Genomic DNA, 14,757 nt, shown 5'->3' on the forward strand with positions numbered 1-14,757 from the left:
ACGTGGCTGGGAAGGAACTTGGCAGCGGCCCTGGGGAGAGGCAGGCAGCGAAGGGACTTGTCACCGGCTGCCCACATCGCCCCGGCAGGCCTCGGGCCAGCGAGTCGCATTTCCTCCAGCCCCGTTCCTCCTCCCGTCGAGGCCAGCTCAATGGGGCTCGGCTCGCTGCTGACACGCAGGTCCCAGAACATCGCTGCATTTGGACCGAGGCTTTAATGGCAGCAGATCAGCGTGGTCTGCAACTGGTTTCCTGCAGGGTTCAAGAGGGGAAAGGCGAGCTGAATGGCTGGGGAGAGCTGGGGGGAAGAAAAGGCAGATGGGGCTGACCCCCCTTGGGCTATGATGAGTGCTAGAAACTAATTGTGATATTTGTGGGAAAAATTGCGAAGAAAGTACCCTAAGGGCTGCAACGTCCTGCTTCAGTATTTTTTGAAGCCAGGAAAGGAAGCAGGAGGGCCCGGGAAAATCTCATACAGAGAGACCCAATGGCTGGCACACAGACCCTGCAAACATACCAAACCCTGGCCAGGCTCTGGCTGGTGATTTTCAGTTTTCTCCCCTTGCTGGTGGTCTTGGAGGACCTCAGCAATGCTGGTGCTGTACCCTCACTGCAGAGGCCAGGGCAGCCCCACATTCCCCAGAAGCCGGGCTCCTGTGGCCACGGACAGCCCGAGGCACCCTAGGCTTGAGTCTTGCTCACCTCGTCCTGTGTCCGGGAATCTGACAGCTCAGCCGCAGCCACCTCCGAGCCCAGCGTTCCCCTCTGAGCTGAGCCATCCTCTAGAAAAAACGCAGCCAACGAGTTATTTATGAGCCAAGGTCTGCATCAGTGCGTGCTTGTTATTCATTGCAAGGGTTTCCTCCCTGCGGCTAATGGGCCCCGGGCTGGCTGCATGCACACACCGGTCACTTGGAGAGCTCGAGATGTCCCCAAACACCAGGCACCAAACTTTCAAAAAACAATAAATGAAAACAGTTCTCTTTGCACATAACCCCCCTATCAACAAAAAATGCAGGTTTTGAAATAGATATTAGCAAAAAGCTAAAAACCATCGAGCTGTCACCTCTGAAATTCTGGACCACATCATCATGACCTCTCCTTGAAGACTGGAACGAGTGTGTCATCCCGAAAATAAACCCCCACAAAGATAAACACTGATACAGTGAGCAGATAACTGTTTATTATTGCACGTAGTCCAGCAGAACAACCGACAGAAAACTCCGGACAGCAGTACACAGATTGTAGTACACGGCTTGCAAAATCTGTGATGAAGGTAATTTTATGTGAAGAGTGAAATGTATCTGCATCTTTGTAAGACCTGAAAAGTATAACACAATATCCTATTCAGTTTTGAAAGCATGCAGTTTGAGGTAAATCTGTTATTTTGCATCTAAGAAAACGAAATCCCTAAGGGGCTATATATATATGTCTATATATCCATGTCTCAGTGCGATATGGATATATTTATATGTCACATAAAAGCAAATCTACCTACATTTCTCAGAATGTTAATAGGAGGAAAGCACATTACTGAGTGCACATCACATGCATAAAAAAAAATGGGGCAGGAAGGGGAAGAATTACCTTAGCATTGTCGAAAAAAGATCCTTCTTTGTGCTTAGTGATAAATAAAAGCCCCTCAGGTCTCTCAACGGAAATTGTCTTGGTAGCTAATAAAAGCAGTTGGCATGTTGAAACTGCAGAGCTGGCAGGTGAGGGCCAGCAAACGGGGATAAAATGCCAAAGGCAGCAGAGCCTGGGGTTTGCAATACATTTATATTTAAGAAAAAGAAAAAAGAAAGAAGCAAATTGCAACTAAACTATGCTCTGTGGAAGTGTAGCTGATGCTGCACAGCTTTCTCAGGACTGGTACAGCCACATGGCTTTTAGGAAGGGATCACATTCACTTCTCCCACAGTGAACACCATGTACTTGCTACTGTGGCAATGTTCCTGAGCTGAATAAGGTTAAAAAATAAACTTGGTTCACAAAGAAAACTACTGAATTATTCTCACTCCCTTATATCATAATTAGAGTAGATAAATTAGGCAGGTTCTGCCCTGTGTCTCCAGTCTGTAAACTCCTGCCTGTCTGCCACCCTGGCTCTGAAATCCTTTCAGACTGACCTTTGGAGCAGACTGGCCATCTGTTTTTTTCCTTAACCAACATTTCCCGTTCTTTCCAGTCCCTCAGGTTTTCCCACCCAGTCCTGTGCTGTGGGACTTCAGGATACACAGAGGTGCACAACCAGCTATAAATAACATTTCCGATTAACTTAAAAAGAGATAGAAAATACATATTGCTCTTAAAAGAAGGAAGAAACATGTCCAAGCACTCAGCCTCACACTAAACTGTAACTTCATCTGTGCCGACTTTCTAAGCTCGCACTGCTAAGGATCAAAGCAGATGACGGTGGCAACATCTCCTTCAAAAGGTCACTCTCTGTCGCAGCTTTGGGAACAATCGGTGCAAACTGCCTCGGCTTCTAAGCCTCACACACAAGAACAACAGCAAGAATTGCCCCTCTGTGCTCTACCACTGCTGAAAGTCTGGCTGCTGTGTATTTCTGAGCCTAACACCCAAACGCACTGGAGTCACTCGGGTCTCTGCACCTTTTTTCTTTCAGGAATAACCTCACCTCTCCCACGACAGCCACCCTGCATCCTCTGGCTGGAAAGTCTGTTCACTCTGTTTCAGTGAAAGAGCAGCACTTGAGCCCCCTCGCAGTCCAGCGCTTCGAGGGGGAGGGACCTGCGGGTGTACGGGGGTATTTGTCAGTACGTACCTCCTTTTAATTGTAACTTGCACCATTTTCATAGGAAAAAAAAAAAAAGGGTAAAGGGGCAAATTCAGCACATCTATTTCCTTTCCCGTTACAGCGGGAAGTCACCCACTGCAAGACGCTTCCGCACGGAGCATTGCTGGTGGCAGGAGAGCGCTCGGATGGTGCCCGGCCCCTAAACGGGCACTGTCTCCACCCGCAGCACCCCTGGGCACACCAACAGCCTCGGATCAGCCAGCCCCTCGCACCCCACCCCGCAGCCCCTGAGCGCGGCGCGTCGGCGGGCACGGGCAGGACTCTGGTTACACTTCAACAAGCCCAACGTCAACTTGCTCCCCTCTCTCTCAGTCCTCCATAGGCGGAATACAGCTCCAGACGGCGGGGAAAAGAAAGACTTTTTGCTCGTCTCTTTGGATGACATCTGAGCGTGGAGGGCGACGTTGTCCAGCCCTAGCCGTGGCGCGGCTCTCATGAGTCATTTTGGTTGTGTATTGCTTCATTTTCAGGCCATGGATGACATTCTTTGGGAAATCTCTGACACTGAGTCAAACCAAGGGAGTTACACAACATATGTTACATATGTTACACAACATATGTGCATGGATAAGACCTTCTCACTCATTTTCCTACAGCTAAAGATAAATCCCTCATCCCTGGCCTGACAGGACAGTTGATGGCTTTGGTGAGAACAATTTAAGGCAATTGCTATTTTACACAAAGAAGAGAAGGAGGCTGAATTGCAGAAATCCTGTTTTTTTCTTGGTAGATTGCAGAGGCCAGCCACAGCCTGGGAGCAGGGAGACTGAACTGATCTTCAGGCACTTTTGTTTAAGGTTCATATTTGCAGTGCAACCTTGGGATCTCAAGTCCTCCTCTTAGGTGTTTCTGGGTGACTGAGATTTAATCCCCACCAAGGTCTCTGGTCTCCAAGAGCAGCAACGCCTGTCCCAGACACAAATGAATGGCAGAGTCAAGGAGCAGCAAAGCACACAACTGACACACAACCACTGCTGTCTGCACAGCTTTCATCTCTGCAGGTTGAGAGAGGAATAACACAGCAAAGAAAGCAGTGCCCAGCAGAGCAATTTCATCCCCGAGGAAGGCAGCCCGATACCCTCACTGGAGCTTGGGAGAAGCATCTCACATTATGTTCATGTGAGGCCCAAGGGTCATGTTCAGCCCCGATGTGTTTGTTTGTTTGTTTTTCCCCCCAATATTTGAACACAAGGTGACAGAAATCTTGAGCCCAAGGTGACACATTCTTGTGTCTAGGAACTGTTCAGGCACAAGAAACCTCACAAGATTTTGTTGCCACCAAATCCGAATGCAAGCCCTCATCCTAATTCAGGTGGAAGACCTGAGCTCCAGTTTAACCTTAGTCACACACACCTCAGCTCACACTGATCTTTAGAAACTTAACTACGTAACAGTGGCAGAACCAGCACTGGTGCAAATAGAGCTGCAAATTTCACAGTGTCACATTCTCTTTGTGTGTTCCTGCCTTTTGTTGTACTGAGTGCCAAGAAATATTGCCAGGCACAAGTTACCTGGCCATGGAAGAGTAAATTGAAAGTGTTTCTTGCAGCATATTTGCAGAAAACAGATTTCAAATTTAACATCACACATTCTTGCACTGGAATTCATGTCCTTCCAACTGGGAAGGTAAAACTGTGGGATTGTATCCAAGCAAAACAGTTCAATTTTTTACCTTTGAGAAATCAGGAACGATCCACTGAAATTACTCCACAAGCCACTAAAACAAGTGATAACTGAGAATCTCAATGCAAGTTATCTGTTAAATAAATCCCCATTTTTTTTTACCAGCAGTGCACCCATCAATGAATGACTTGTGTTGGTAGTAAAGCTAGTCAACTATAAAACGTCCACAGTGAGGTCACAAATTGAGGATAAAATCTCATTGCTCTTCTTACCTTGTCCAAAGGGCACCTCATGTCAAAAAATGGACAAATAGGATGGCCAGACCAATGTTCAGTAAGATGACCATGCAGATCACGATTGTGTTAGGTCCCTGAAAGAAAAACCCAAAACAAGAGTATTATATTCCACAGTTTCATGGTGAGGAGACAGACAGAGCTGCCTGGATTCTCCTATTCAAAAATACCAGTAGCACCAACTCCCAACACACATGTATTTGGCCTGAATTTCAAATGAATCTATCAATCCCTATTCCTATTTCTCCCCTGCAAACTCCTTCACTGCTAGCTTGTGCTGAGGCTAAATCAAATTAGAGACTCTGGCCACATGCATGTACACTGCCATTTCAACCTGTTCCTCCCAACTCCTTTCTTCACCCATATATCACCTCAAACATCATCTGTGTTTGTAAAGTTGCCACTTTTAAGATGAACAATTCCATCTGTATGAGATTCTTCTAATCTCAGACCAAAATATTTCCAAGCAGTGCTTCTCTAAAGTCACATCGGGATTGTTCACATCAAAAGGACTGTGGGAACAAGCAGGCTAATAAAACATAGTTTTACAGCTGTATTCACTCACAGCAAAATGAATTTGAGGGACTATTTTTTACACCTGGGAAATCAAATGGTGATTCAATACCGTGAACCAGCTCATAAGGTGCCCCTACTGCAAGAGTAAAAGTAATGGGAAAAAAAATACTCAGCTTTTTTTTTCCTGTCCTACGTGTTCCCCCACACTTTCCAGATCCATGCAATGGGGAGAGAAAAGGAAAAAAATGTAATTAAAAATATCATAAAATGTCTGTTTTCCTCAAATTTTGGAATTCCAGATTTACCTCACTGCACCCTCATGGTTGGGGACACAGGAAGGACAGGAGGAAATGTCCTTCTGCAGCCTCCCAGATCCCAAGGGACTCTCCAGACTGAGCAGTGTGGGAAAAGTTTCCTGAGGTATTTGTAAGGTCCCTGAGGCCCGGGGCAGCTGGGCTGGAGGTGGGCGGCCCCAGGGCTGACCCCGAACTCTCTGGGCTGCATGAGGCCAGGGGCTGGAGACCAGCCTCTTCCTGCACCTTCCCAAAGAAAATGCTGGTCCCAAAACACATTTAAAGCCCATACTGAGCAAAACCCTGGATGGTGGAAAGGTGGTGGGAGAGGTAAAAATGGAGAATTTCCTCCAGAAGGCTCTGGAGGCCCAAAAAGAGCCCTGGGGAGGAGCACTGCAGCCCTGAGACCACAGTCTCTGAGCCCTTTGGGCTTCCTGGGGAGAGAATCAGCAGAGGGAAAAAATTCAATTCTTGTGACAGAAAAGGCAACAGAGCTGCTGCTGTCCCCGGAGTGTCCCGCCTTGCCCCGAAACGTGCCACACATCACCTCGTCGCACTCCTCTGCATCCTGTGCCGCTGCCACCGGGGCCAGGCTCCGCTTGGCCCCTGCCTTGTGCTCCGTCCTCCCCGGTGCCCGGGCCTCAGTCTTTCTGTCAGCGGCGGGCTCGTTCCTGCCCGCCACCCTGCGCTCGGGGCTGGGGCGCTGCTTCGCCTCCTTGGGCCGCGGCTGGGCCTCCTTCGGCCGCGGCTGCTCTGCCTTGGCCTCTACTCGCGGCGCCGGCTTCTCCTCCGGCTCCCGTGGAGGGACCGGGGTGCCCCCGTGCCGCTGGGGCTCCCCCCGGGTCTCCGGGGAGGGCGGCCCGTGCTCGGGGAACGGCTCTTCCTCATAGTCTGTGGTGGGGGAGACCGAGGAGGTCCTGACGGCGTAGCTGTGGTAGCCCTTGAAGAGCTCGACGTCGGGCTCGCGTGCCATGCGCTGCAGCGGCCCGATCTCCATCTGCTCCGCCGGCCTCCCCGCGCCCCGCGAGGCCGGCCTGGCCTCGCCATCGGCGGCCCCGCCGCCCGCCTCGCCCCAGCTGCCCGGCCGCAGGCCTCCGTCCTGCCGGGCGGCCGCCTTGGCTCGCTTGGCCTCCGGCGGGGTGGCGGCGGGGCTGGGGGCCGGGCTGTGGCGGCGGCGGGGGGCTGCGTCCTCCTCGTGCAGCTGGGGGCTCTCGGGGGGTGTGGGGGGCGGTGGGGCGCCCTCGGGCCGCGGTGGTGCCGCCTCCTCCATGTTGATGGTGTGCTCTGTGTTCTCTATGATCTCCTGCAGCAGCCTCCGCTTCTGGTACTCGGGGCCTGCGGAGAGAGGGGTTGGTGGGAGAGGGTCCGGGGGGGCTGCGGAGGCTGGGACAGGGCTCAGCGAGGCCCTGGCACCGTGCACCTCTGCCAGGGGCTGTCGGTACCCAGATGGAGAGCAAAATACCCCAGCTCAAACCCAGAGATCTCAGCACCCCGTTGTCACCTTCCTCCCCAGAAACAACTCTGGCTGCCTCAAGCTGTGTTTTTATAGCTGCAAACTCATCCTGTGCTTTTCTCCTTCGGGGCCAGGACAAGCTCCCAAGTGAGGGGAGCGAGGCTGCATTTTCCACTGCCTGCCTGAGCCTGTTTCCAGAAGGGATTTCCTATGGTGGTGGATGCCTGCCCTGCACTGTCCTGCAGGGAGGAGCAGGCCTGCAGCTCCAGCTGAGTCAAGAAACAGTGAAAGTCTGCAGCCCAGCTTTCTGTGGTTTGGAGCCACGCAGAAGGATTATCCTGGGCCTTAAGGGGATCAAGCTCCCATCCAAGCTTTGGTTTGTTTGTGTTTTTTTTTCCCATCTGGGAAATTTCAGTATGGCTAATAGTGTGGACACTTAAAAAAGTTATACATGGAGGTGCTCTGCTTCCTCAGGAAAGGCAGGTACCCCCAGATGATCTGTCTTTTATCCCTCTCTTTGGGAAAAACTTGTTTTTCATGCATGGAGCAGGGCTGGCAGTGAGAGCCAGTCCTCCTCTAGGCACTGACCCAGCCACCAGCAAAATCACCTGGCACCATCACACAAGGTGACTCAGGGCTTCGGGTTTCATTCTGGCCTCATCTCCCATGCTGACTTGTCAGCTCTTAGCAACGTTGCCGTCACTTCAATTATTCGCGTATCATTAAATCTTTACTTCTTGTTAACCCCGGGCCATGTCTGCAAAACAAATCGCTGCTCAGCTAAGGTCTGAGGAAATCAGCCAGAGCCTGACACCGAGGCCAGCCCATCACACTGGGCTGCTGGCAGAGCAAAATCCACCAGGGACTGACCGGGAAAGTCTTTCTGAACAACAACCGTGCACGGTGCCCTGCACAGTGGGACCTGTGCAGGGACGGGGGTCGCTGTGCATCCCCACAATGCCCAGAGCAAATGAGAATAACATGACCATGCTCCTTATGGGCAACGTGGGGTCACAAAGCAGCATGTCCGAAAGCAAAGTACCTGCTTTTGAAAATGGTGTTGGCCCCATTCTGCTGAATCCAAGTAATGCTGAGGGGTGCAGGTGTACAGGGCTTGGTGCGTGCTCCTGAACAGCACAGACCCTGGAGCTGCACTGTCCCCAGCTGCCTCACAGTTCCTCCTTGTGTCTCCTCCACCCCAAGGACTAACACAGACTTGAGCCTGGTCTGGAAATTGGAGATTGGCGCTTCATTCCCTCTAATAAATCAGTGGTGTGATTTGCATGCTGCTAACTCCTGCCCACTCAGGGCAATGACTCCGCTCTGAGGGGGCGGTGGGGAGAGAGGGCACTGATTTTAGCTGCTCTGCCCTGCCTGCACGCTCCTGTCAATCAGCAGGCGACCCATTCAGGGCCGTTTATTTCTGGCCGCAAACGGATTATTTGGAAGCCTTTTCAACAGTTGTTCAGACTCCTCAAAATAGGCTGCCTGCAGCCCTGGGCTCCTTGCTATCTCCTGGTGCTTTCTTCTCCTCCTGAATAATTCACACCAAAAGCCCCGGCTGCCTGGAGGGCACTGCACAGCCCAGTCCTCCTCCCCTCCCCAGCCTCTGCTTCTGCCTCACCTCCTTCACCTCCCAGCACATTTCAGCAAGGATGTTGGCTTTCATCCCTCCCCTCTAAGCTGTTAGGCTGACATCCGAAATGAAACCCAGGGCTAAATACTTAGTGAAGACGTGAGGCTTGCTGAGCAGGACTGTCCTGTCCCAAACACAGGAATAGCAGGGAGAAATGCAGCTGCCAAACACTGCTAGGCTCTCCTGGCTGTGAGGTCAGATGTCACAAGTCCTAGCAAAATCCAAGGGTGGATTTCTGCCTTTTTGTTCCTGGATGGTGCTGCCTTGCAAGAAGAGACATCTTCCCTTGTTGTGCTCTGATTACAAAGTGAATATAAAGATTAACAAGAATCATAGAAAAAAAATGTGCACCAGCCCCATACATGGCCACTGAAAGAGGCCAGGACCAAGTAAAGCCACACATAAGGGCAGTGAGAGGATTCAGGCACCTGGGGAGCCAGGAGCAGAGGACAGGCCGCTTCAGGCATTTTGCAGAGCCAGTTTCATTTGTCTCATTCAATTGCCACGGGTGGAAAAAGTAATCTAGCCAGATGTCAAAAACCTCCCAACAGGAATTCCAGTTTCCTTTGCCTCCGGGCTATAAATACCCCAGTGTGCAAAGGGTGAATGCGGATCTGTGACTGGCAGCTGAGGGGCTTATGCCAGGATCAAGTGACGTTTAGCTATTGTTAAGTGAAGTGTCACACGTTGGCTCGTGCCCGCGCCCAGGCGCTGCGGTGGTTCCCAGCTCCAAGCCGGCTCTGAGAGCCCCGCGGTGCGGCGGGGAGGAAGGGGCAGCCCTGCAGAGCTGTGTATCCCCAGCTAGTATTTGCAGGGCGAGGTGGGCATACGGAGAATTTTGGCAAATCTATCAATGTGATTGCTTCCCCATCCAAACGCCGGGTGTGTGCTGTTCCCTGTTCCTGGGCTCGGGTGTAGTACTGCGACCTGGAGGCACTGCAGGCAACGCAGCAGTGGGCAGCACGGTTTGCTGAGGGGGAGTCACAGCGTTTGGCTCCTGTCCCCAGTTTTGCCACTGTGATGGGACGCTTGTTCCAGCTAACAAAACCAGATAATAAGGAAGATAAAATAAAAACATAGGCATTTGGATCCCTGTTTTCTGCTCTGTTATTACCTTCCCTCTCCAGAAAGGAAAGCTTTCCAGGAAGAACACAGCTCTGTCTAGCTTGGCCTAGGGAAAGGTAATGGCATTCACAGTGCTGCTTCATTACGCTTCTATCCACTAGTCCCCAGTGCTTGGTCGCAAAGAAGGAACCTCCTGAGTGTTTTCTCAGCCAAATAATTAGCAGTGATGCTATCAAATAAATAGGAAATAAGGGAAGTAGTACTTTGCATTATCAACTTTCTTACAGGATATTACAGCCGCTAATTAGCCGAGGCTGATCGTACCCTGGTGCAGTGTGGGGTCCCACAGGATACTGGCTATGAGTCGATGTGCAAAGCTGTTCCAAGAAAAAGCCACAGTGGCTCGAGGGACGCATCTGCAGGAGCTCTGCAGGCAGACCCGAGCTCGCTGCCTGCCCTGCCAGGTGCTGGGAGGGCTTCAGCATGGGGAGAAACACGCCGGGAAGCTGAGGGGCTGTGGGTTTTTCCTCCAAGTTATGGTAACATCTCACAGCAGGTAAAACAGCAGTGCAAAGAGCAAATCACCCACATGAAGGGACTGGCTGAACTTGTGCGAAAGAGGATTTAGGGTAGACAGGAGGGCAGCATGCTGAGTTATAAAGCGGCTGAAACGTTTGAACAGATTCCCCAAAGAAACTGCAAAATCCCTCTTGGAAGACGCCTCTGGTCTTACCTGGCTGGTAGAAGTCTGGGGAGAGCTCCCTGGCCATCATCCTGGCTATGCCCGACTCGTTGTTAGCTGCCTGAGCTGCCTGCTCAGACCCTTCAGCCTTGGCCTTGGCGTGAGCTGTCCTGTGGAGGGAAGAGGAGATGACAGTGAGCATTGTCTGAGCCCACGTCGGCCTGCCTCGAGCAGCAGACTCTGGCCGGCAGCAGAATCAAATCCGCCCCTGCACTCAGGGAGAAAAGACCAAAGAAGGCCAGGCTGGATGGGGCTTTGGGCAACCTGGTCTAGAGGTGTCTGGGCTGGAATTAGGGGATCTTCAAGGTCCCTTCCAACCCAAACCGTTCTATGATTCTATGACTTTCAACCACAAAGGGGCACAAATGTTTAAGGCTAAGGTGTGACAGTTGCACTTAGCCGTGCAAGCAAACGGGGCAGGTATATTTGCAAACGGGAGCATGTTTACGTGTTGCAGCGAGGCAGCAGGTGGTGCCAACAGGACTGCCACCGTGCTGCACTGCACAGAAATCCCGGCTCAGAGGAATGCCTAAAGCACCTTCGCAGGGGTCTTTGGGGCGCGCAGGAGCAACAAAGCAATGGCTGAGCACCGCTGCACTGCCACCAGCCCTGAGCGAGCTACTGCACCTCACCAGCAGCAGCATGCTGGACATGTTTTACACCAAATCTCTCTTTCTTAGCTCTCCAGCAACCAAATCGAGCTTGTCCAAGGCGTTCCTTTGCTCGCAGCAGCCCAGGAGCTGCTCTCACTGGGGCACAAGCGCCAGGAAAGGCAGAGCCATTGCGTTCCTTGCAGCCTAGCTCCCTGAGTCCTCTCTGCTCCTTCCCGGCACGTCTCCTCCTTGCTCCCTAAAGCTATCCGAGCTATTTCGCTGGCCGGCTGTCGTATTCCTCACATGCCTCGTACTCAGGGCCCTGTGATCTTCACGCTAAAAGCAGGGCTAGCTTTGCAGCCCAGCTGCTCGCAGTCTGGGAGGGAGCTGACTTCAAACAGCAAGACAGCACCTTAAAAATAAGGGAGGGCAAAGCACCGTGTGCTCAGCTGCTCTGCTCCACCCGTGGCTTAAGGAGACTTTGCTTTCCCCGTGCTCTCAGTAACGCTTCCCAAGGCTCCCTGGGTCTCCCTTGCTGCATGTAACAGAGCACACGCCGGCTGCATCAGTGCAAACCTGTGTACTTTGGTGTAGACACACAGTTAGCAGCCCTCAAACACCAACTCACCAATTCGCTCTGAATTTAATAAGGTCATAGGACATCTGTCGAGCTATTTAATGACACCCAGCGACCATTTTCAGTTCTCATCCCCGCAGTGAAAACGCTGGAGAGGGATTTTTGGACCACTGGGATGAGTCACGGTGCCCGGATTAGTCCTTTCCCACTAACGGAGATGCAGCACGCAGACGAGACTAGCGTTGCTCTGAACACTCGACAGGTGCAACGAAAAGGTGCTGGAAATGCCGTTCTGAGAAGCTCAGACAGGCACAAGGTACACACTCACATACGTGCATACAGGCACACACCATTTCGGGTGGCTGTGGGGAAAGAATTAAACACAGGGCATGAATCCCAACTGATAGAGGCGCCAGTGTGACTTGACGGGGAGCTGAAAACACCGCTCAGGGGCCTGAGATAGAGCAGAGGGCACAGGGCTGCTGTGCCTGGGACCGCGTCTCTCCGGGATGCCATCCCCGTGCCACAGACGTGGCTCACCCCCGGGCTGCACTCAGGCGTTATCTCCCGCTTTCTCCGCGGGCTGAGCTGCCTGGGATTGCTGTCATTCTTGGTCTTTTAATCCAGAATTATTACAGCTCCTGAAACATCCAGAGGCTACGTGATGAGGCAGAAAACAGCAATTTTAAGCCGCGGCTCGCAAGCAGGAGGTCTGAAGCAGCTCTGAACAGAGACAGCACCTCCTTTTTTGGTAGCATATAATCAGCATGATTAATTCCACCGTGGTCTGGCAGGGGCTGTGGGGATGGTTCTGTGCTTTCCGTGCCCGGGGATCAGAGGGGGCTCGGCACGCCCCACGCCGAGCACAAGCCTGCACGACGCCAGCCCCGGGAACAGGCTCGCCAAGTAGGGAGCCCAGCTCGTCACCCCGGCAGGACCTGCCCTGGCCCTTGCCTTTGTCCTGCTGCTCTGGGAGGACGGGATTCACCATACAGGGATAAAATCCTCCTTTTCAGCCGCCCGCTGAGCGGGCAGAGGCTTTCCTGGCCACTTGTCAGCCCCCGCAGGGAATGGAGCAGTGCCTGGCAAGCAGAAGGAATCCTCCCTAGAGGTGGCTTCTCCAGAAGTAGGCTGGAAGCAGGCTGGATGTGAGGTCTGCTCCTTCCGCTAGTAGGGACGGAGCTGGACCCGTGCCGATGTGGTACCAGAGGGCTGCAGACGGCTCCTGGCATGCCCAGAGACTTGGGGCGATGCACAGGACCAGCCTGCGGGTGCTGGAGGTGACAGTGCAGCTCCTGACTGTGCTCACCTCCTGCTGGAGCTTTTTCCGTTCCGTCAGAGAAGCTGCGGGATGCCGTCGGGCTGCTGCCCGGGGCTTGAGCACTGCAGCTCCCGCAGGCAAAGGGGCGGCGAGGCCAGGGAAGACCCTGGGTTGCAGGAGCTGCTGTGATGATGCTGCGGGTGCTTGGGGGCTGAGCCACGCTGCGAGTCAGCACGGTGCCAAGCCTGGCAGGCTCTGCAACGAGCCCTCCTGCACACCCTGCAGCAGAGCCAGGAGCCGCTGCCAGCCCTGGGGTGCGAGGGCAGGTACCCGACTTTGGCATCCCTGGGGACGCAAGCTTCACGGCGGCTTCGCCTGGTGCTGCGCTCTCCGAGACATACCTGACCTCTGCTCTCATCCCCTGCTTGCAATGTCGGCCAGGAGCGCTTGATTTGGGGGACTGAGGTCAACACAACTGCAGCTTCGGGTCTGGCACCTCCAGCACACCGCACATCGGCGTCCCAGGAGAGGCAGTGGTGCAAGAGGGCTGCTGCCACGGGGCCCAGAGCCTGCCCCGACAGGGATGCTGACACCCTGTGCTCGGTCCTGCTGCCACCAAGATCATTTAGTACAGCAGCAGCCGGCTGGTGAACGCCTGGGACACGGAGACATCGCTCAGAGATTTGAGTTTGTCTACCCAGGCACACATCCCCGGGGCACGAAGGCAGAGCACTCAGAGCCATCCAAAAAACCCTGCTGAGGGTTTAGCAATGTCGTGACAAAGCACAGCCTGAAGGAAAGGGCCCAGCCATAACAATAACATCTAGCTCTCACAGAGTACTTCTGAATTTATTATTCATCCACGTGGCTGGCAGTGCGGGGGAGCTCGACGCAGAGCAAAGCTTGGTCCCAGCGGCAAAGCAGCAGACAAACAACAGGCGCCCAGGAAGAGCCCAGGGCACACAACCAGCAGCACAAAAACCTCTCCCAGCCCACGGCCCGGGGTCTGCAGCGGTAAAAGAAAGCTGAGACAGGTCTAAGGGCGATCTTTGATCATTACACATGATACAAATACAAGGAAAAATTTCTTCCAAGGTTAAGATCTGCTCAAAAAAAAAAAAAAAAGAGTCAGCTTCTGCAAAAAGCAAATCGCTGGATTTTTATTATATGCATATGAAGCCGACACTTTCCAGGGAGCACTTTTTTACTGCCCTGCTGTGCTGCCAGCTCGTAGCCCTAAAGCCCTTCTGCAGAAAACAGCCCATGCAACCATCAGCAGAGGAGAAAGCCTGGTGATGGAGGGCATCGGTGTGAAACTGCACCAGAGAATTTTATAGCCTCCAGCAGCAGGATTCAGAGGCCCCTTCCCAAAGCAATGCTGGAAAACGAACCGTGAACACTAAACGTACCCAACTGGGGGCAAGGACCACAAGGAGAGACCTTCAGAAACCAAAGCCGGTGCTCCCCATCCGAGGCGAGGCAGCACGGAGCGGGGACGAGCGCTCCCCGGTGCCACCCGGAGCCATCCCAGGGCTCGCTGCGACTGCTGCGGGGTCTCTGCCTGCCTGCACGAGGCTGCTGCACGCCGCGGCCGAGCGGCTGGGAGCAGGAGGGTTAAACGTGGCTGCTGCTTCGCTGGCTCCCCTGGCACGGCTCTAATGCTCTAATCGTTTTTGTGTTAGCGTGTGGACAGAGCACCGCTGCCGTCCTTCCTGGCCCCGTCCCAGGCGCACTGCCCAACTCATTCCTCTGCCTGCTACCGAAATCCCCCGCGGCTACACGAGCCGCAGCTGGGCGCAGCGCTAACAGGTGAGAGCCGAAGCCCAGGCGGCAAGCCCGTCTCTTCGGGTAGTTTATAGGGTTTTGCACATCCACAACGGATTAGC

The 14,757-nt window shown here is 53.2% G+C and overlaps 1 protein-coding gene across 2 annotated transcripts in view; it reads right to left on the minus strand.

The window, feature by feature from the left end:
* Positions 1 to 1,159: 1,159 nt before the first annotated feature.
* The window catches only part of JPH2 (junctophilin 2), a 29,973-nt gene continuing 16,375 nt past the window's right edge, over positions 1,160 to 14,757 (minus strand). The window contains exons 3-6 of one of the 2 annotated variants that reach the window (XM_066978373.1): positions 10,432 to 10,550; positions 6,092 to 6,879; positions 4,715 to 4,812; positions 1,160 to 3,725 (exon numbers count right to left, since the gene is read on the minus strand). In XM_066978373.1, the coding sequence (XP_066834474.1) occupies positions 4,732 to 4,812; positions 6,092 to 6,879; positions 10,432 to 10,550 (988 nt within the window). In that variant the 3' untranslated portion in view covers positions 1,160 to 3,725; positions 4,715 to 4,731. Of the gene's footprint in view, positions 3,726 to 4,714; positions 4,813 to 6,091; positions 6,880 to 10,431; positions 10,551 to 14,757 lie in introns of those variants that run through there. The other variant, XM_066978374.1, reaches the window with a different exon arrangement.

This window comes from Anser cygnoides, chromosome 16 (genome assembly GCF_040182565.1).
Source record: "Anser cygnoides isolate HZ-2024a breed goose chromosome 16, Taihu_goose_T2T_genome, whole genome shotgun sequence".
Taxonomy (NCBI): Eukaryota; Metazoa; Chordata; class Aves; order Anseriformes; family Anatidae; genus Anser; species Anser cygnoides.